This window comes from Bombyx mandarina, chromosome 05 (genome assembly GCF_030267445.1).
Source record: "Bombyx mandarina strain Sakado chromosome 05, ASM3026744v2".
Taxonomy (NCBI): Eukaryota; Metazoa; Arthropoda; class Insecta; order Lepidoptera; family Bombycidae; genus Bombyx; species Bombyx mandarina.
The window spans coordinates 6,508,181-6,530,345 of record NC_143212.1 but is presented as its reverse complement, the minus strand read 5'-3'; the positions used below and the strand labels follow the sequence as shown (position 1 = coordinate 6,530,345).

At 38.3% G+C, this 22,165-nt stretch overlaps 1 protein-coding gene across 1 annotated transcript in view; it reads left to right on the top strand.

The window, feature by feature from the left end:
- The first annotated feature begins 244 nt into the window (after positions 1–244).
- LOC114246682 (myrosinase 1) overlaps positions 245–22,165 on the top strand; it is a 22,591-nt gene continuing 670 nt past the window's right edge. The window contains exons 1-6 of the mRNA XM_028179349.2: positions 245–452; positions 14,388–14,506; positions 14,847–15,422; positions 15,717–15,811; positions 16,840–17,145; positions 19,475–19,716. Coding sequence (XP_028035150.2) covers positions 415–452; positions 14,388–14,506; positions 14,847–15,422; positions 15,717–15,811; positions 16,840–17,145; positions 19,475–19,716 — 1,376 coding nt within the window. The 5' untranslated portion in view covers positions 245–414. The remainder of the gene's footprint in view (positions 453–14,387; positions 14,507–14,846; positions 15,423–15,716; positions 15,812–16,839; positions 17,146–19,474; positions 19,717–22,165) is intronic.

The following is a 22,165-nucleotide window of genomic DNA, read 5'->3' as shown; positions in this document are numbered from 1 at the left end:
AATTAACGTTTAGCATCGAGAAACTCGAACTACCTAAGTAGTTCTATAATTCGTGAAGTTTTTCTAGTCTTTGGCGGCTACACTATTCTCTACCTGATGACCTTGAAGAAGGCCGTATATACGTCTGAATCTGCTAATAAAAACTGGTCAGTCACTAGCCTCTCTATTTCTCAAAGGGAGTATGACGACAATGAACGTGTTTTATCTTAGCTATTACTTGCTAAGTGCGGCTGTTCTCTGCCTTTAGTGTAAAATCAGAACAGTACGCGGTATAACTCCGCTCGTGCTGAACGTTTATTGTATATTTAATACGAAACAAATAAAAGTAAATTACGTTCTGTGTGATTTAACGTTCATAGATTTGACCTTAGTGTTAACATCGAGTGTAAAATATACCTCTTTAGTTATTTTAAAATGAGATTGATTTTAATCATAGCCTTTTTGTGTGAAGGGTAAGCATCAAATTCAAATTTTTTATAAGTATAGAAACCAATTAAGAGTACAAGGACAAGGGTATATTTTATTTGAACTAAATTTGCCTATTTTTGAACTATGTACTATTTTAAATTTTTTAATACTGGAATGAAAATTATTTTTAAATTAAAAAGTCCTTGAAATTGAAGTCTTCATGGTTTAAAGGATTAAAGCTCGATGTACACTTATCAATCGATGTGACTTTGCCCGTTCAAATCCCGTAAGCAGGTACTAATTTATCTAAGGGAATACGTTTACGGTCGACCTAATTTCACGATGAAAGCATAACATAGTATAATATTAATAAAATCCGCAATATTTATAATTTGTTTAATTAATAGTGGTAGGGAGTATAGTAAGCCCCTAAAGAAGATGCAGGTAGGTACCGCCGTCCTTGTTATTTCTGTCGTGATACAGTGGTATGTTCGTCATAGTTATCATCGCAATTTCACTTTGAGAAGGCGGCACAACATGAAAACCCTCTTGTCGTGGCCGCCGGTAATTACATACCCAAACCTGTGGACTGAATAGTAAACAGTCGACGTCGCCCTAAGCACATCATTACGGATCCTCCCGATCCATTAACGGTGCTTTTAGGTACCTTAAGCACCGGTCACCGTCGTCGGTCTCGACGAGTAACCCATAGTTACCCGTAGACACAGCCCACTGAGTTTCTCGCCGGATTTTCTCAGTGGGTCGCGTTTTCGATTCGGTGGTAGATTCTGCGAAGCACTGCTCTTACTAGGGCCAGCGTTAGCAACACACCCGGTTTGAGCCCCGTGAGCTCACCTACACGTCAAGGAGAAGCTTAAATAGCCTCTCAAGGCATAGGTAAGAAAAAATAATAACCGCGATCTACCATAAGACAGCCAGACAGGGACAGCTGAAGTCGTCGTGGCCTAAAGGATAAGACATCCGGTGCATTCGTGTTGAAGCGATGCACCGGTGTTGGAATCCCGCAGGCGGGTACCAATTTTCTAATGAAATACGTACCTACTCAATAAATGTTCACAATTGACTTCCACGGTGAAGGAATAACATCGTGTAATAAAAATCAAACCTGCAAAATTATAATTTGCGTAATTACTGGTGGTAGGACCACTTGTGAGTCCGCGCGGATAGGTACCACCACCCTGCCTATTTCTGCCGTGAAGCAGTAATGCGTTTCGGTTTGAAGGGTGGGGCAGCCGTTGTAACTATACTGAGACTTTAGAACTTGTATCTCAAGGTGGGTGGCGCGTGTACTTGGTAGATGTCTATGGGCTCCAGTAACCACTTAACTCCAGGTGGGCTGTGAGCTCGTACACCCACCTAAGCAATAAAAAAAAAGCACAGAAATCAAACCGGCAAAGATTATAATTGGCTAGATTGCTATGCTATTGATACATTGATTTCAAGTCTATAGGTCGAGAGCAACATTCCAGTGGCACTTAACATTAGCCGAGTTGTGAGCTCGTTCACCGCTTTCATTATGACCCAACTAAAAATTAATTCATTAAAAACGACTTATTCAAACAACGGAAACATCATGTTATTTCTATTAAAAAAAGGAATTCAATCATTTTTTAAGTATACCTAAGCATTAGTGATCAAATCAATGTGCATGGTGTGGTTCTTATAACAAAATGTAGTAAATGAATCGATTGTCATATTTTATTCAAATAATTCGCGAGGCCCTTTCACCGTATTCATTTCGCAAGGGCTGTCGAAATCGTAAGGTTTCATTCCATTACATTTTAACATTAAGGGTGCATAGTGTGTTCCAATATGCATTTTATTTAAATTGTCACGATCCATTAAATGTAAACGCCAGGTGCTCTGTTATACTACACTAGACGATGACCGAGCTTTGCTCGTTTTTTTTTTATAACGCCATCTTGTTGTGTCTTTAAAGCGGTTAGTTGCCCTCAATTAAGAAAAATAGTATTATTATTCGCCAATAGATGTCGGGAAAAGTCATAAAGTTGATTATCGATAAAGTTCATTGAAAACACGAATAAAACAACATTTTCTGAAAAAAAATCGTATGTAGATCGATTTATCGCCCCCGAAATCCCCTGTATACTAAATTTTATGAAAATCGTTGGAGCCGTTTCCGAGATTCAGATTGCTTGTTTTTTTTTTTTTATTGCCTAGATGTGTGGACGAGCTCACAGCCCACCTGGTGTTAAGTGGTTACTGGAACCCATAGACATCTACAACGTAAATGCGCCACACACCTCGAGATATAAGTTCTAAGGTCTCAGTATCAAAGGTATAAGATAATTGACTAAGCCATGTTTCAAGGTTACTGGCGGCATTTGTTTTGTTGATGTTCATGAGCTCCAGTAACCGTTTAACATCAGGTGGATCATGATCTAGTTCAACCGCATGAGCAATAAAAAATGGCAGGTAGTAAATGACCAATTTTCAAGAACGACCTCATGATGAAGGAATAAAATTATGTAATACGTCGGATTTCAAATCCTTATGGTCTTGGTAATAACATAATACCAAGTAGCTGTGAGTTATAAATTAAGAGCAATCGAAAGAAACGCCATCTGAATAGAAATCTATTGTTATGGGTCTCATGAATTTTAGTAGTACGATCTTCCAATCGAAAAGGTTCTAGGTACCTAATGTTCTTGATATAGATTGGCGGAGAATAGTTCATATGGCGATGCTAAGTTTATTCATAGGAAAATCTGAATGAAATCGAGGAATGAGGTAAAAAATTATAATTCATTACGATATTTGAATGGCCAGTACTTCTCTAATGACAACAGGAAGGATAATTACATACCATCATACGCCTTCAACACGCTGTGATTTCCAGAATTACTCAATTTTGTTAACTTGTTTAGCATTGGTAGACAAGGTATAGCAGATCTGATATCTGAACATGGCGTGTAGAAAGGCTATCGAAGCCTAGACATTACTATGTATGTAATAAGACTTATTGTATTTTATAAAAGCTTGCGGCAGAGATATGTAGATATGAAATACTAGAGTGGTAGGATCTCTTGTGAGTCCACATGGGTAGGTACCATCACCCTGCCTATTTCTGCCATGAAGCAGTAATGCGTTTCCGTTTGAAGGGCGGGGCAGCCGTTGTAACTATACTGAGACATTAGAACTCATATCTCAAGGTGGGTTGCGGCATAAATGTCTATGGGCTCCGGTAAAAACTTAGCACCAGGTGGGCTGTGAGCTCGTCCATCCATCTATGCAATAAAAAAAATTTACAAAGAATAATAAGAAAAGGAGCTGTTTTGTGTCAACGATGCTTAAGATTGGAATTAGATTGTCGCAGATTAGATTATTGGAGTGATAGCCTAACAAACTAACATATGATGTTCTTTTTTTTGTTCGGGCCGGAGGCCGAACCTCTTACGATGGCCCGGCGCTTACGGGGGCGCGCGTGTTATGTGGGACTTGCCGATCTGCTGTTGGGAGCAGACCGCAGGCCATCCAAGGAGTTTTAGGGCCCTACCGCACTAAATGATTCCCCTGCACTCTTACACTCGACGTCCGATCTCCGTCCGGGGTCAGAACCCGGTCAGAGTAGGGGGGTTCCCGCGATCAACACTACAACAAGACTCGCGGCGCCACTCCGAGGACGCCCGATCGACGGGTCGTCGAGGCGATAGTCGACGACCAACGATGCCGGTCTACGAACATATGATAATAGCCCAGAGGTCGACAAAGTGCGGCTCCGGAGCCACATGCGGCTTTTTGAACTCTTGAGTGTGGCTCTGGCACAAATATCCTAATTGTTTGCCCTGCCTCTAATATTCTCCGGCTGTGGACGAAAAAGCCGGTTAATAGTATGTACGGTCATTTAATATCAGCACCCCTGAGTGATGTCGATTATTATATATATATGTATATTAATCGAAGAAGTATACAATATAGCAGTTATTTTATGATTTGCAATAATAAATGCTTATTACATTTACAAACAGATTTGGCTTTCAATTTTTTTAAGTCGTTTTAATTTGCATATTTGGCTCTTTGGCTAATAAGTTTGCCGACCACTGTGATAGCCTAACAAACATAGAAAGATAAGTTTTTGATTTAAAAATAAATCGATTTTTACAATTAGATTGATTTATTTAGAGTCGCGATATCTTAGGATGAGGATATATTAAGATTATGATATCGAATAGGTGTTAAACTACATGTTATTCTGTTGGCACATTAAATAGGGTCGTGGACTAAATATACTAAATCTTTAGAAAGGATTAAGTGATCTGATAATACAATAATTACATTCATATTGCTTACAATGTAGATTATGCACTCTCGAGTAAATTTTATTACTTTACTGTCTATTGTATTCATAATGCATTTGTAAATAGTCACTTATCTATTAATATATACTAACACGTTTTTGTTTGTTTTATCTTTTTGTACCAGCTACATGAAAGTGAAGCACTTAATATCAAATAATTTCAGTATATTTTTATAAAATGCATTCTTAAATAAAATTAAATTGTCGATCAATTGACTAAGGATACGTTTATACATATAAAGTCATGCATGAAATAAAAGTAGAATCCGGTGCGTCTATAAATTTAAGAAAAGTAATAAATAAAGACGGCGGTAAGTAAGGAATAGCAATAGAATATAAATTAGCGATTTTATTATTATTTTTATAATATTATTTGTTTATTTGTCTGTTTGTTTACGCTCATCTACTAGTAAACGGACTATCATGTGGTTTTTACATAAAGACAAACTGAAATACAAAGATAAATTTACATTTATAAAATATTGCAGGTTAAAGAGAAATAATTGGTGATTAGATGTTAAGTTTTTCAGAATAAATTAACTGAAGAGAACTATGACCTAAAAATAATCGGTAACCATGGCTCATGGATATACCATATTTTATGTCCGGAGCACAGTCATCCGCTGCCCACTGCTCATTCTCTCTATCTCTCTCTCTCTCTCTTCCTAGTTGTTCATCCCACATGGTGGTTCGTTCAGCTTTTCTTAATTTTCTCCTCCACTTCACTCTATCTACGACATCATCATCAGTAACATTGCATTCTACCTCGTCCTTCAGCACCTTGTGTTACGCTGCCTACTGCTTATATGCGTGCTAAATACGTAAACCATTGTAGTAAATGGCGAAAAAGTTGAGAAACAGATCATGCTGTGCTTATAAATAGCTCATTTAATATATCTGCGAATTTACAATTATTCACCCAACTTCACCTGAATTTAAATTACTGTTTTCTGATTTCTTATTTTAGACGTTAGTGAATGTTGTGTTATTGCCTCCTTTAATTTCTTTTAATGTTATTATTATTATTGTGTATTAAACACTGCCACGCCTGGGAAGACGGCAGGACACACTCCGGCGAGGTGGGCAACAATCGGCCGGAGCGTTAGGGACTATTGGGAGAGAAACCGGCGAACTATACGGGCATTGTCGAGCAAGACTGCTTTTTGCATTTGGGCCACCACCGACTTTTTATTGAGACCAAGCCTCTCGAGATGTTTTGAGAGGCTTTTAGGGACCAAACCATTCACCGACACAACTACCGGGATTATTTCTGTAGATACCACCCTCCACATATCGGTCACCTCGTGCGCCAGGTCCAAATATTTGGTCTTTTTATCTGCCTCGGCCCGCACGAGGTTCTCGTCGTAGGGGATGGTGATATCCACCAGAAATACCCGAGACTCCGTCTGGTCCATCAGCACGATATCAGGCTTATTCGCAAGAATAGTCCTGTCCGTAATGATGGGCCGGTCCCAGTAGAGCTTGGCACGGTCGTTTTCGAGTACAGCGTCCGGCTGGTACTTATAATACGGTAGCCTCTGTTCGATGAGGCCATACTTAAGGGCGAGCTCTTGGTGGAGGATTCTGGCTGCTTGGTTATGTCTGTGCAAGTACTCAGTGTTAGCAAGCATAGAACAACCAGAGGTGACATGTCTGAGGGATTCACCCGATCGGCGGCATAATCGACAGATGTCAGCTGTCCCATCCCTCAGAATGTGCTTCCTATAGTTGTTCGTCCTGATAACCTGATCCTGTATTGCACAGACAAAACCCTCGGTTTCCCCAAAGAGGTCACCGAATCGCAGCCAGTGCACGGAGGCTTCTTTGTCCACGTGGGGCTCATGCAGTGCCTGAAAGAAGCGTCCGTGCAGCTCTTTCCCTTTCCATATGGCCTCACGGTCAGAGGTACTGAGTACCGCCGGTGATTGCCACCCGTCTCTGGCCAGGGCTAGCGGGGTCAGTCCTTTGTCGCATTCCATGACCTCTCTGTGCATCACACTGTCAGCCCTCAATAGGAAATATTTCCTGAGACTGCACACCCCACTGTTGTGCATGACCTTGGCGCTAAGTAGGCCCCGGCCACCACACTTCCGCGGAATGTACAATCTCATTACCGAGGACTTCGGGTGAAGCATCCTATGGAGGGTCATAATTGAGCGGACTTTTCTATCCAGGGCATCCAGTTCGGTCTGAGTCCACCTGAGCACGCCGAAGGTATACAACAGGACGGGCATCGCCCAGCCGTTAAACGCCTTTGTCTTATTCACGCCCGACAAAAGGCTCTTACACACTTTTGTCAAACGTTCATAAAACAAGTCGCATGCAGCCTGTTTGACGACCGCCACGTCAATACCTAAATTTTGCGACATGCCCAGGTACCGGTATGTTTCTCCCTCGGAGAATTATTATTATTATTATTATATTTTTTTATTGCTGTAGTCAACGGCTGCTCCACTCTTCAATGCGAAATGCATTATTGCTACACGGCAGAAATAGGCAGGGTGGTGGTACCTACTCGTGCGGACTCACAAGACGTCCCACCACCAGTAAAGACGTTTTTTTGAACCAGAACAGTATTAATTGAATAGCTGTGCTGATTAAATCAACGTTGGTTTCATCAATTCAAGTACAGTTGCTACAAAAAAAATCAAATTTTCGAATGCATAACAAATAGGTACGCTTAAAAAATATAATGACCTCATTTTTACGAATGTACATTTACTTGAAGAATAGAAGACTTCATCAATTTTATACCTTATTATTCTGGTTTTATTAAATGGTAATATGTGTAAGAAATGCAAAAGTAGATTAAGTGTAAACCAACCAACATTATTAAGCCTCATTCGTATTTTTTTCTGTTTATTGCAGTAAAAAATTTTTAATAGACATACTTAATCAAAGCTTCTATTGAACAATATGTGAATTCATGTAAGAAAATCAGTCAATGAATTTTTGCATTATCTATTGATAGACTCTATCGTATATAATTATGATTATGAATGGTAAATAAATTATGTCTTCAATCGACACGACGAATTTGCGACCTGCAAAGACAGAACATACATGCAAATTAAAAAACCATATGTTATTTCTAAAATCGTTTCAAACACCCGGAATACTGTACGCGATTACCATATTATCATATCTAGAAAACATTTAGGTATGTTTTAGATACTTAGCAAATACTATCCATAGATGGAAAGAACAAGTTTGCAAAATGGTCCCCATGAATTCAAAGTCGAAAGAAACCCTTCTCAAACCCTAATCAAACTCTGAAGGGTAGGAATTTAAGTTTTATCAATTCATCGACTTATGGCTCTTAAATAAAATTCATTCGCCTGCCCTCTCAAAAATTTCGCCCATAATTTTCTACACTTGTCATATTTTTGCGTAATCTTAACACACCTAAGATCTGGAAATAGACTAGATTGAATAAAAGTAGTCCACTAAAACATTATCGAGGCGACTGTTTCCCCGCATTACACTTCTATCTAAATTATTTAATATTCAGTTTAAATATGTACCACAGGAAACCATGGCTGAACTTCTAAGATATTTATTTGTGACTAGCTGACCCGGCCGACTTCGTAGTGCCTCAATCGATAAATAAAAACCTAAACTTTTGTATAAAATAAACATAAAACAAACAAAAGGAATCCGTCCGACGGGGGACACATCAAAGGGAAAACATAATTTTTATTTATATTTAATTCCGAGTATTTTCATATTTATCTACCTTTTAAACCTTCTCTGGATTTCCATAAATAATTCAAGACCAAAATTAGCCAAATCGGTCCAACCGTTCTCGAGTTTTAGCGAGACTAACGAACAGCAATTAATTTATATATATATATATATATATAGATTTTATTCTATAGTAGACATCTTGTTATTACTTTTGAACGTTTATAGTATTAAAATTAATGATGGACACGTTTCAATAACCAGTTTGTCTGTTTCGGATTTAAGTCGTTCACGGATAACGTCTTCTTTTTAGTGAAACATCAGACATTAATTGATTAAATTGTCCAATTTGTTTCTTGAGTTCGATGTTTTTGAATTAATGGTATTCATTGTATTTTACTTTTAATTTTATTAGAATTAACTGAATTCGTATTTTAATAGTAGTATTAATTGTATTTTATTTTTACTTTTATTTGAATTAACTGAATTCTAATTTTAATTAACTTCATAAATTTAATTTTAATTGAAAATATAATGTTTGTCTTATGGGTGACAATACCCTTTGACGGTGCTGGGTTGCTCTACTTATCAGTTGAATCGGGTTTTTAAGCGATCTATCAGGTCGGTCGGTTTTCCGCTGGGCGCTCTGCACGGCTTTCAGCCAGACCTGCCCGTTGTTTATCACGGGAACAGAGATTCCAATCCCGGGATTTGTATTGGAGACCCAGAGACTTCAATGTGACCTTTGAACAATTTTTTTTTTTTTTCCTACCTAAGCTGGTAGCCTTGAGAGGCTATTCCAGCGTAACCGTAACTAGTAGGTGAGCTCACGGGGCTCAAACCTAACGACGATGTTAACACGAACCCTAGCAAGAGTTTTGCTTCGCAGAATCTACCACCGGATCGGAATCGCGACCCACTGAGAAGATCCGGCGAGAAACTCGGTGGGCTGTGTCTGAGAGTTAATTTACTCGTCAAGCCCTTCGTCGCAAGCGACGGGTTCGACGAGAACGGTGACCGGTGCTTGAAGTACCTAGAAGCACCGTTAGTGGATCGGGAGGATCCGAGATGACGTGTTTTGGGCGACGTCGACTGCTTTCCATTCTGTCCGCAGGATCGGGAATGTAGTTACCGGCGGCCACGATGAGGGGATTCTCGTGTCGTGCCGCTTTATCGAAGTGGCACATCGACGCCGACTGCATATACTTACTGGTGGACTCTAAGTCCAGGTCGTCATGGAGGTTTGAACAATTACTGAGAACGTCTCACCTTCCGGGTGACGCAAGTGCATACAGATCAGAGCTGTTTCGGCCTTTAATTGCACTGAGTTAACAAGCGGGAGCTAACAGCAGAGTACTACCATTGTGGCGATAAGAACACAGTCGAGCTTACGCTTGTAGTCTGCTCTGATTCTGCTCTGCGTCAGAGAGGAGCAAACCCGTGTCTTCGTCGAAAAATTAGGACCGGACTTGCACGCCATAGTGATCAGGTTGTTCGGCAGCGACGTGTAGAAGTTTGACTTTGCTCCGGCCCCTGTTGGACGCAGTTTTGGTTCAGGTTGTGGTTTAGGGCATCTGAAGGAGTCGAGGCCGTCCAGCGGGGTATCACAGATGTGCAGCTTATCGAAATGGCTGGTGTAAAACCGTTGCTCTATTTAATTCACGGATTAATATATTTTACGAGTAGTAATTCCTATATTTTGTGCCATTTGCTATCTCTGAGTAAATGATTATAATAGACTAGCTGACCCGGCAGACTTCGAAGTGCCTCAATCTATAAGTAAAAGACCTAAACTTTTGTATAAAATAAACTTAAAACAAACAAAAGGAATCGGTCCGACGGGGGACACATCAAAGGAAAAACAAAGATGTTATTTTTATATCATTCAGAGCATTTTCATATTTATCTACCTTTTAAACCTTATCTGGATTTCCACAAATAATTCAAGACCAAAATTATCCAAATCGGTCCAGCCGTTCTCGAGTTTTAGCGAGACTAACGAACAGCAATTCATTTTTATATAATAATATTTAGAATAGATAAAGTAGGGTTATGGACTTATTACAGTAAAGTTAAAATCAAAATGTATGCTATCAATTAATGAAGCTAATTATAGCATTGCACTTGACTTACACAGTGCAGTTAATATTTTCCGCAAGTATACACTACAAGGGTTTGAAGGTTTTCCTCTCAGAACACTAACGACAACAATGACATAATTTACTTCCAATTAATTCTTTGACCTGATTATATTGCAATGAAATAACATTGAGATCAAAAAGGTTAGTAAATAAATCATTAGTAAGTATACGGAAGTAACGTTTACACTTAAGTGCATGCGTGCACATATTACACGACTCAAGTAGAAAATTAAACGTAAATCATAGTAAACTTGAAGTAATTAAAAATTGAGTCCAAGTAAAAGATTAATGGAAAATATATTTGACGACTCTACTATCAATGTTACCGTATCTAGATGGAAAAAAAAACTAAAGACAACCTAATCTCAGACCAGAAGATCTACTTGGAAAATATCCTGTCGGAAATATCGTCTTCGAGATACAGTTCGATAATCGTCTATTCCTATCCAACTCCTCATTTTTATATTTACTACTTCTGATTGGATGATATATTGGGAGGTAGCACTCGTTAGGGCCTGTCACATATCTTGCTCATCTCCACCTGAAAACAATCACCCGTCTATTCACCATTTATAAATAAATAGGCAATAACAAAACAGTAAAGGAGAAAATGTTCCTTTTCCTCTATTTGTCAAGCGATTTTCTTTTCCTTTTTTTTTTGCTTACTAGCTTTTGACGAGCTTGATCGCTATCGAAATCTTAATCTCAGCAAAAAAAAAAAGGGAAATTTAAATACAGAGATTTATTTTAATCTTGTAGTGTTAGCGATTATGGTCAAACATCGAACATTGGGCGAAAACATATAATAATTGAGGTATCGTATTTTTTTTCTATTTTTTATCAAATTACAATGGTAGTCACATGTTTTTTGGGAAATTTGTATTCACTGCTGGTCAATGGAAGGCGAGATTCGTATTTAAAACGTAGCAGACTTTAAAGTTAAGTTTCCTGTTCATTTTCTTTTCATCCAAAGTCAAAGTGATGCTTGAGTTATTGATTTCTATGTAAGTGCTTACGCTTGATAGCGTCGTCAATGTATTGATATGATAAATGCGAGATAAAGAATGCGTTTATTCCACGAAACTACTGGCCGTACTCTGATGAAACTATTGTTTTTGTTACAGACATTCATAGCTAATATTATGCAAGGTAGACTCGAATTATTTTGTGATTTCTTAGTTATGTATCAAGGTTATGTATCATGTTTGGCCTCGTGAGCCATAAATATAAACAAAGAAAAGGTTAATGTTATTGAAAATGTTTTTGGGTTGTTAAAATTAAATTTTGTTAAAAGGTCAACCGACGCCAGCTACGAATAATAAAAAAATTACCACCGTCACCATTCAAATTTGAATAAGCGAAGACCCGTCAACAATCTTTTTGTGTAATGTGAAGTTATGTTAATTCAGTTATGTTATCACACAAAAGATCACTAGCATGGGAAAATATATTTTATAGTTTTATCTTGATACGAATTTTGATTTGAATACGAGGTGATAAAGTAGCACAAAAACTGCAATTATTATTTAAAATTTGTATATAACTTTTTGACTGAATAAATTTATTGTAGCTCTGTAATTCCCATACATTTGAAAAATTAAAATTGAACTAAGCATTGCAAGCATTGCTTCAAGCATTTATTGAATCGACATTACATGTCGCTCTGTATCTTCGTGTTAACAGAAGTTCTGTTGATAAATCAATGAAATCAAAACGATAAATCACTGAGCTCGAATGGCGAGTTTCGTACTCAAAACAAACGGTGCAAGCGGATACCGAAGCCAATAAGCATCCCAACGCAAATTCCGACAATCCCCAAAACAAAGGTCAAATGTAGCTTATTCCTACTGCCACTAATTTTGGAGTTAATAATATTAAGTGCGTTTTTACTTAAAAGATTTGTATAAACATATTTTTTTAAGTTAACACGAAGGCCGCACTAAACAATTTCACTATGTGAGTTGTGTGCTCGCCTGTTCGTTTTTGTAAAATATTCAAGATAAATGGATAATATCCGTGCGCGTATTGTCCGCCTCTGCTGTTGTCGATATTAGCATTAGCTTGAAATTTTCTCTAATTTTTCCAATACAAGTATTGTAATGCGAATAACGACCGTAGGCTGTAATTAGTAAGCGCCCGATTTTCTCTTACATTTTACCTATATTCCTTAAAATGTGTAAATAAAACATGAAATAAAAACTATACAAAAAACCCCATACAGGTTTTAATTTTATTCCTCAATCGACCTTATTTATGATTATCATAAACATGAATAAATAAAAACAAGTCACTAAAATCTTTATGTATTATGTTTTTGTTCAAATATACCTACATATATTCATAATTGAAGGTGACAGCAGATACCGAAGGCTCATTCGAATCTAGAGGCTTTATCTCGAACGTTTCACGACGAGAGCTCGCATAGATTAATTGACATTATCTTCTGCAAATATGAAGGGTTATAGATATCTATATATTAATACGTGAAGCAAGAACTTTGTATCCCTATTTACGAAAATTGCGTGGACGGAGGAGTATGAAATTTTCCACACTTATAGAGAATATAGAGAAAAAGTGCACAATGCTAATATTTTTTTAAAATAATGCATAAAAGATACATTAAATCAATAAAGAAAACATTACACACACTACATATCATGTATTTGACGCACACACGCATGCATACTATTTATTGTCAAACTTTTGTTCTTGACGTCTGTGGTCAAATTGAGAATAGATTAAAATTAAATATTGTTTGTCTTTATTAATATTTCTTTAAAGAATAGCCTTGACGAAATTTATGATTATAGAAGTATAAAATACAATCATAATAGTGTACAAACTTAGAATTCCAATTAATTATAGTCGAGTCATCAGTTGCCAATGAAATAAAAGGGTAAACGCAACAGAAACAGAAAAAAAATGACTGTCATGATTTGAATACACACTCTAAGTGATCTGAATCTATGAATTGAATTGTGTTTTTATTGTTAGTTAATGGTAAATTTTTTGATAAAATTAAGATCTACTACTCTAAGTAATCTACTATAAGTAGACAGAAACCATTAAAAATAGTTTTCTTGTGTTTGTACATTGATAAAGGGCATATATATTATATATATATATATATATATATATATATATATATATATATATATATATTTTATTGCTTAGATGTGTGGACGAGCTCACAGCCCACCTGGTGTTAAGTGGTTACTGGAGCCCATAGACATCTATAACGTAAATGCGCCACACACCTTGAGATATAGTTCTAAGGTTTCAGTATAGTCACAACGGCTGCCCCACCCTACAAACCGAAACGCGTTACTGCTTCACGGCAGAAATAGGCGGGGCGGTGGTACCTACCCGTGCGGACTCACAAGAGGTCCTACCACCAGTAATTACGCAAATTATAATTTTGCGGGTTTGATTTTTATTGCACGATGTTATTCCTTCACCGTGGAAGTCAATCGTGAACATTTGTTGAGTACGTATTTCATTAGAAAAATTGGTACCCGCCAGCGAGATTCGAACACCAGTGCATCGCTCGATACGAATGCACCGGACGTCTTATCCTTTAGGCCACGACGACTAGATGTGTGTGATATGTAAATGCCGCAACACAGCTTCTTGTATGATGTTGACGAGATTGGTCACGTGAACTAAGAATATTTAAATATTTTAATTAAAAATTATCTTTTATGATATTAAATTATCTTATTATATTACATTAAATTTATGTTCAATGCAAATGCGAATAATTATTAACAATGTAAAAAAATATGCATTGATAATGTAAATATTGTCATTTACAGATACGCTGAGATTGTCAATTTAGCTGGAGGGAAAAATACGAACTATAAGTTTCCAGAAAATTTCATATTTGGAGTATCTACAGCTGCTGCCCAAATAGAGGGCGCTTGGAATGTAGACGGTTAGCACCTAATTTTTATTACTATTTGATTTCACAATGGAAAATCTATACTCAAGTCCATCAATGTCATACAAAAATAACTATTGAATAGAATGTGTTATATACCTACTATTGTACATTCGTATCTATTCTATGTTCAATAACAAAGTAATTTTTAGACATACGATGCATTTTTAGTATTGACTTACTTTCTAGCGTAAATGCCACATACCCTACATAATATTAGTTAAAAAAAAATTGTACCTATTTTGGGAAAAAATTATATAAAGCGTCCTTGTACGAAACATCTAAGAATGAAAACGTTTGATAATTTCAAAGATTAAATCTTTGTTTTTTATAGGTAAATCCGAAAGTATTTGGGATCATTTGCTGCATAAAAACCCCGAGTTCGTCAAAGATGGATCCAACGCGGACGTTGCATCAGATTCTTATCATTTATATAAGCGCGATGCTGAAATGGTTCACGAGCTCGGAGTTGATACATACAGATTTTCTGTATCGTGGCCCAGAATACTTCCTACAGGATTAACGAACGAAATCAATGAATTAGGAATTGCATATTACAATAATCTTATAAACGAAATACTGAAATACAATATAACACCTATGATAACGATATATCATTGGGATTTGCCGCAAAAACTACAGGACATCGGTGGATGGTCAAACGCGCACATTGTCGACTATTACACGGATTACGCTAAGATATTGTTTAAGAACTTTGGAGACAGAGTCAAGTACTGGATAACTTTCAATGAGCCGATGCAGACTTGTCTCGAAGGCTATGGGGGAACATATCGAGCGCCCGCATTAAATCGACATGGTCACGCTGAATACCTATGCACTCATAACTTACTTAAGGCACACGCTAATGTCTATCATCTGTTTGACAAAGAATATAGAACAGTAAACAAAGGTGAGTTACAATGACACCTACTTTCTATATTCATATATTAAATGTTTTTAGTCGTAGAGTATTAGTAGGAAAGCGGACCGTAGCACTAGATCGGGAAAACGTTAGCAAAAAGAAGAAGAAAAAAAGGTGGCTAATAAATCTGCTTGCGGTTGATCCAATTAATCTGCTCTTTTACAATAAGATTAGCTCTGATTAGCTAGATCGCATTTGATTAAATCGTTTAAAAATAGGAAAATGATAATTTTAAAAACTGAAACGAAATCAATATCAACGAAAAATATTTTCATTTTTCAGGGAAAATTGGTATTGCACTAGATTCTAACTGGGCTGAACCTAAGACAGATACTCAAGAAGATAGAGATGCAGCAGAGCTATATTTGCAAACACATGTAAGTTTCAATATGAACATAGATAGCGCACTTAAATATTATTATCTGAGATATATATTATTGTATATCTCAGAAAGTCGTGACAGGATATTTATCTTTACAATGTCACGTTAAAGAAAAATTTACATTTCACGTTGTTCCTTTATGATTAAAAACAATCATTTAACTTATCGCATCGTTTGTGACCGCTACAATTGGAAAGTAGGTATTCCGAACGACAGATTTTTTAAGGTCGGCTTAGAGATCCGCGAGGAAGAATTATGGAGACTATAATATGTAAATAGCCTTCCTAAGCACCTCTTAGACACAAGGTGAAACTAGTGGATGTGGCACTATTGTCGCGATGATTCCTATTTAATTTGAGATTCAGTTGCGTGTGGTTGAGTGACATGAGTTTTTAGCCTTATAGCGATAACGCCAATACCCATTGTGTAGAGGGGAGTCCGGCGAATGAGATTCTGATACAAAACATAATGACAATAATTGCGAATAATGCTATATAGTCTGTATAATAATAGTGGATATGATAATTCAATTCGTATCTGTGATATATAGATAGATGAATAATAACTTTTTAGTACACTTATTATAAATATGCATTTAATATACATATTTTGAAACAAATTTCATTTAGTTATGCTATACAATTTCGAGTACTCTAAATAATAATTCGTTTTTCATTCTACCAACTTGAATGTTTTAGATTACTTTGTAGTATTTCACTCAATAAAAGCAAACATTAAATTAGGATAAAACTATAATTTGCTTTATAAGCAAATGTACAGGTGCTATAATGGTATAATCCTTGTAACACTTAACCGCTATGTAATTAATGAATTATTGGAAGTGGTGACTGGCCAAAGAGGTCAATGTTGCGTGCACTTACTATTTGTCATAAAATGGTATGATATATTAAAAATGAATTTATGTTAGAAAAATATATATAAAATAATAACAAATTTCTGACGAAAGGCTTGCATTAGGTGAATTATTGATTAAATTTCAAAGAGTATTTGTATATTTTTCAGGTCGGCTGGTACGCTCATCCGATTTATTCAGCGGAGGGTAATTATCCTCCCGCATTAATAAAGCTTGTGGACAAAAAAAGCAAAGAACAAAACTTTACTCGTTCCCGTTTGCCTAAATTTACAACAGAAGAGGTGGAATACATTAAAGGAACGGCTGATTTCTTTGGTCTGAATCATTACACAACATACCTGCTGACGATGGCGGATAAAGAAGTAGGTTCTATACCATCTCACCAGAACGATGTCGGAATCGTGAGGGTTCAAGATCCGAATTGGCCGTCAGAATCCTCTTCAACTTGGCTCAAGGTATGTGAGTTGAACTGACACTTCTTTCTGAAGGGAGGGCATATTTTGGCAAAATTTGGTACTATAGTCTTGACTAAATCCGTTGCGAAGGAATGTTGTTTTTTTTAAGGTAGGTTACGACTTGACTTAAAATTGAGTTTTAAACTATTTATCATCAGTTGAGTGCGCCTTCTATATCGTATGAAAATAATGACTGAAATATTTGGGCAAATAGTAGTTTCATTACAGATCTCGTGCTGGTATAACCGTTACAATCTAAGGAGTTTCTTTTTTGAAAATGTATAGATTTTGTAAAGAAATTAACGTTATTGTGTAGAACTCTCAATAAATTTGGGTCAGGTAAAACAAGTTGTTGGGTAATAATAGTTATTTAAAGTTAACAAGTACACAAAGGGAAAGGAAATTAGTTTCTTATTTCAACATGACGAAATCTATCTCGAGATTGCGTTGGTTGAATACACAATTTAAAAGTATGGTTTATTTCCAATGTTAGTTCAGCTACCGTATACCTATGTATTCAATGTTCTTTAGGGTAACAAAGCGTCTTTTGTTGTTTTTCGATCAATTTACATTTTGAATTGAAGAATATTTTTTAATATGAGACTGATGGATGGGTGCTTATTCGACTTATCGTTCTGCTCTAAGCTATTTGTTTATGCGACATGTATTAAGTGTAAGAAATGTATGTTATGTACGTATATATTAAGTGTAATGTATTTACGTAGTCTTTATTTATTCTGGGTCAGTATAGCAAAGGTGCTTTCTTACAATAGTTTAATAAGTACCTAGTTATAATATAATGCTTCATATTTTTTCTGCTTGACTTTTTTTTCCGGAGACGAATCACATACAGTCCCTTTGCTTTTATAAATTAATCTAAACTATTCAGTTAGGGCGTGCTCTGAGTTATTGTTAAATTTCATTATCTTCCTATTACCAAAGTATCATCCGTCGCCGAAGTTCATCCTCGTTCTTACTGGTGGTAGGACCTCTTGTGAGTCCGCGGGGGTAGGTACCACCACCCCGCCTATTTCTGCCGTGAAGCAGTAATGCGTTTTGGTTTGAAGGATGGGGCAGCCGTTGTAACTATACTTGAGACCTTATAACTTATATCTCAAGGTGGGTGGTGCATTTACGTCGTAGATGTCTATGGGCTCCAGTAACCATTTAACACCAGGGGGGCTGTGAACTCGTTCACCCATATAAGCAATAAAAAAAAGTGTGTGTGTCCGCTCCGACGCACGACTGGAGTTTACTGGATATAAAAAATTAAACGAAACAATACGAGAAATAGTTCTATATTACGACAACACGATACACTACAGATTATTAACAAATTAACGAGACACAAAACAAACGACTAACAAATATATGAAAATACAATAATGAGAGAAACGCGCGATCAGTACGAGGCTTTGTGGCGGACTGCCGGCGCATGTACTAGCATGTCACACGAAATGCGCATAACGCATTTCGTGTGACATGCTAGTACGATTTTGGTCCCCATAATTTTCATACCCCGGGCCTATATATGTAAATCGATTCTAAAGGAGTAAACTCCAAAAAAAGCTGGTGCTTATTTATAATGCAGTAATATAGCTACCCACCCCTATGGTATTATCACAGTTTTACAATCCATACAGTTGAGAAATCCCTTTAATGTCGGGCGACACCTTCATCCGTGCACGTACTTAAGTTATCAATCCCAAATGTGCAAGGGTTGTCAAAAAAAAGAAAATAAATGTCATTATTCAATCATTTATTTATAAGTACTTAATTTAAATGTGTTGTACTGGCTGATATTTACGTGAAACTTTATGTTTTTAGATTTCTATAATAAAATTTAATTATGTAACGTATTCGCATTCGGATGAACAATCCTATCATACAAGTCTGAGAGAAACATGAGTATGGCTGTCATTTAAATATTCCTTTAAAATATTGTTTCCAACAAATGAGCGAAATTTATAGGTATAAACTTACCTCGACTTACGGAGCAATATATAAAATCCTTGCTGTATTTTGCTGTCGAAGCACATCCATTTATAAATCAAGTGTGCAACATCATAAGGGACGTAAATAATGATTCTCGCAACATACATTTTCGTATTTGCCTTCAGCGTTTGAGTGCGCAAACTTAACGCGATCGGGGGCAGAGGTCTGCCCAATCCTGCCTTTACTCTACGCAAGTAGGTACATTCTTTACCTGAATGTAGGTGATTTTAGAACTATAGTATTTACTCATATTTGTGGTATGATGGTGATGACTGGAGATCCGCGGGCTCGACTTACCTCCAGTAAAAATATCTCTACGGATGTTAATTTTCAGGTCGTGCCTTACGGATTCAGAAAACTTCTTCAATGGATAACGAAGACATACAGCGGCTATCCAATTATAGTTACCGAGAACGGCTACGCGGATTTCAATGGTCTCGATGATAAGACACGAGTGTCCTACTATAGTCATTATCTGAACGCGTTGTTACACAGTATTCACGAAGATGGAAGCGTTGTTGAAGGGTACTTCGCGTGGAGTTTGATGGACAACTTTGAATGGGATGACGGATATGTGTAAGTGCAAAATTTTCAATCGTCAGATAAAAGTTATCAAGTGAATTGTAACCTGTCTGATAAGAGTCAAATAGCAATGTGATATTATTAATGTGACATTATCACCCTAATTCTTCTGCGAATATAAAAAAAATGACCGCATAGGATGGTAATATCATTCATAGGAGAGGACCTCTCGCTGCCGCACGTCGTGGCTACGATGCTCGGCAGCGACGAGTCCTGGAAGGCGATGCTCGACTTCTGCGAGTCCCCCATCTCGCAGAAGGAGGCAGCGGAACGAGAGACGGAGAGCTCTTCCCTTTCCGCACCGATCCATCGCTGTCGAGCCGGGGGCTGGAGGAGGGATTACGCCCGTACATCTCGGCCCCTGTAGGTGGCGGCTTCCCCCCGGTAAAGGTCAAGGGGTGACCTGAGGGGGTTGAGGCCGTGCGGCGCGCTACCAAAACTCTAGCGCGCCGCCAAGGAAATACGAAAGAGCAACCGGTTGGCGGTGTATCGCGTCCCGACCCGGCAGGCTGGTATTGGTCCAGCGCGGTATTCCGGGACACCAGCGGCACCGTCCGGGCGGCCTGACGGGCTGCCGTACCGAGACGGCCGATGTTTCAGAGCCTTCGATTCGCCTCGAAGACTCCGTCGGCCGGTCGTCCTTGGGGTGAGCTGCACCGTCTGGTTGTGTTGACAGCGGTAATCCCCTTACCTGATCCGGGTTCTGATCTCGGAGGGGATCGGAAGTTTGGGCGAAGAGTGCAGGGGAGTCGTTTAGTGGGTAGGGCCCTGAAAACATCCTTGGGCCGGCGGTCTCGCAGTCGCGGACCAGTCTCACATACCCCGCGTACCCCCTAGGCGCGGGGACCTCTTAGGAGGTACAGAATTATTACTAAAGCGAAGCAGTTATATGTTCCACTTTGAATGTGTATTTATTTTTCCTACCTAATCTTTTTTAGCCTACGGGACTATTCCAATGGCTCGGAATCTCGACTCACCGAGATCCGGCAAGAAACTCAGTGGATTGTGTCTATGCCCGTTAAAGACACAAGTTTGTGCGTTCACTGCGAAGAAGGACCCCTTTGTCATGGCGCCGCAATTCCAAGGAGTATCCCTGCAACCTTCCGAGAGTATTGGGATACTTGGGGTCTACATTTCGAGCGATGTCCAGTTTCGGAGTCATTTGGAAGGCAAAGCCAAGTTGGCGTCCAAAATGCTGGGAGTCCTCAACAGAGCGAAGCGGTACTTCACGCCTGGACAAAGGCTTTTGCTTTATAAAGCACAAGTCCGGCCTCGCGTGGAGTACTGCTCCCATCTCTGGGCCGGGGCTCCCAAATACCAGCTTCTTCCATTTGACTCCATACAGAGGAGGGCCGTTCGGATTGTCGATAATCCCATTCTCACGGATCGTTTGGAACCTCTGGGTCTGCGGAGGGACTTCGGTTCCCTCTGTATTTTGTACCGTATGTTCCATGGGGAGTGCTCTGAGGAATTGTTCGAGATGATACCGGCATCTCGTTTTTACCATCGCACCGCCCGCCACCGGAGTAGAGTTCATCCATACTACCTGGAGCCACTGCGGTCATCCACAGTGCGTTTCCAGAGGTCTTTTTGCCACGTACCATCCGGCTATGGAATGAGCTCCCCTCCACGGTGTTTCCCGAGCGCTATGACATGTCCTTCTTCAAACGAGGCTTGTGGAGAGTATTAAGCGGTAGGCAGCGGCTTGGCTCTGCCCCTGGCATTGCTGAAGTCCATGGGTGACGGTAACCACTCACCATCAGGTGGGCCGTATGCTCGTCTGCCTACAAGGGCAATAATAAAAAAAAAAATGCGCTATGCACTATTGCACCTCGAACTTTTCGTCATATTAGACGAGAATGGTGACCGGTGGTTAGAGAATCTAATAGCATCGAGAGTGGAGCCGGAGGATATTACAAGATATGTTTTGGGCGACGTTGACTTTGCATTACCTCGTCGCCTGAGTGCGATATGTAGTTAGACGCGGCGACGATAAGAGGGCAATTGAGACTTCGATCTCATTTCGCAAAGCTGGCCTACAAATTGCGACGTCTGTGGGTTCTGCAGTTGGTCTTTTTTAAAGTAAAACGTGTTCCATTACCGGTTTTATCGTATTTTCTTTTCATTAGTTATCGTTCGTATCATGTTAAACAACAGACATCATAGACGCCTCGAAATATATCGCTCAACTTTTTGTATCCTTGAGACAGACACGGGTAGCGTGTTAGCTCCTTACAATAATACTTGAAGTAAGCATTATTACCAGTGCTTAAAGTAGAAAATAGGGCGATCGAAATTGTGAGGTTAGGTAGGAAAGTGGATGTTACTTAAAGTTACTTAAGGGAAGCAGCTCTAACAGACACGTATTGATGAATCAGATTAATGGTAACAGATTTTAATCATTTAGATTTTCTAATTTTGTGATAATTGTATTTTGCTCCAA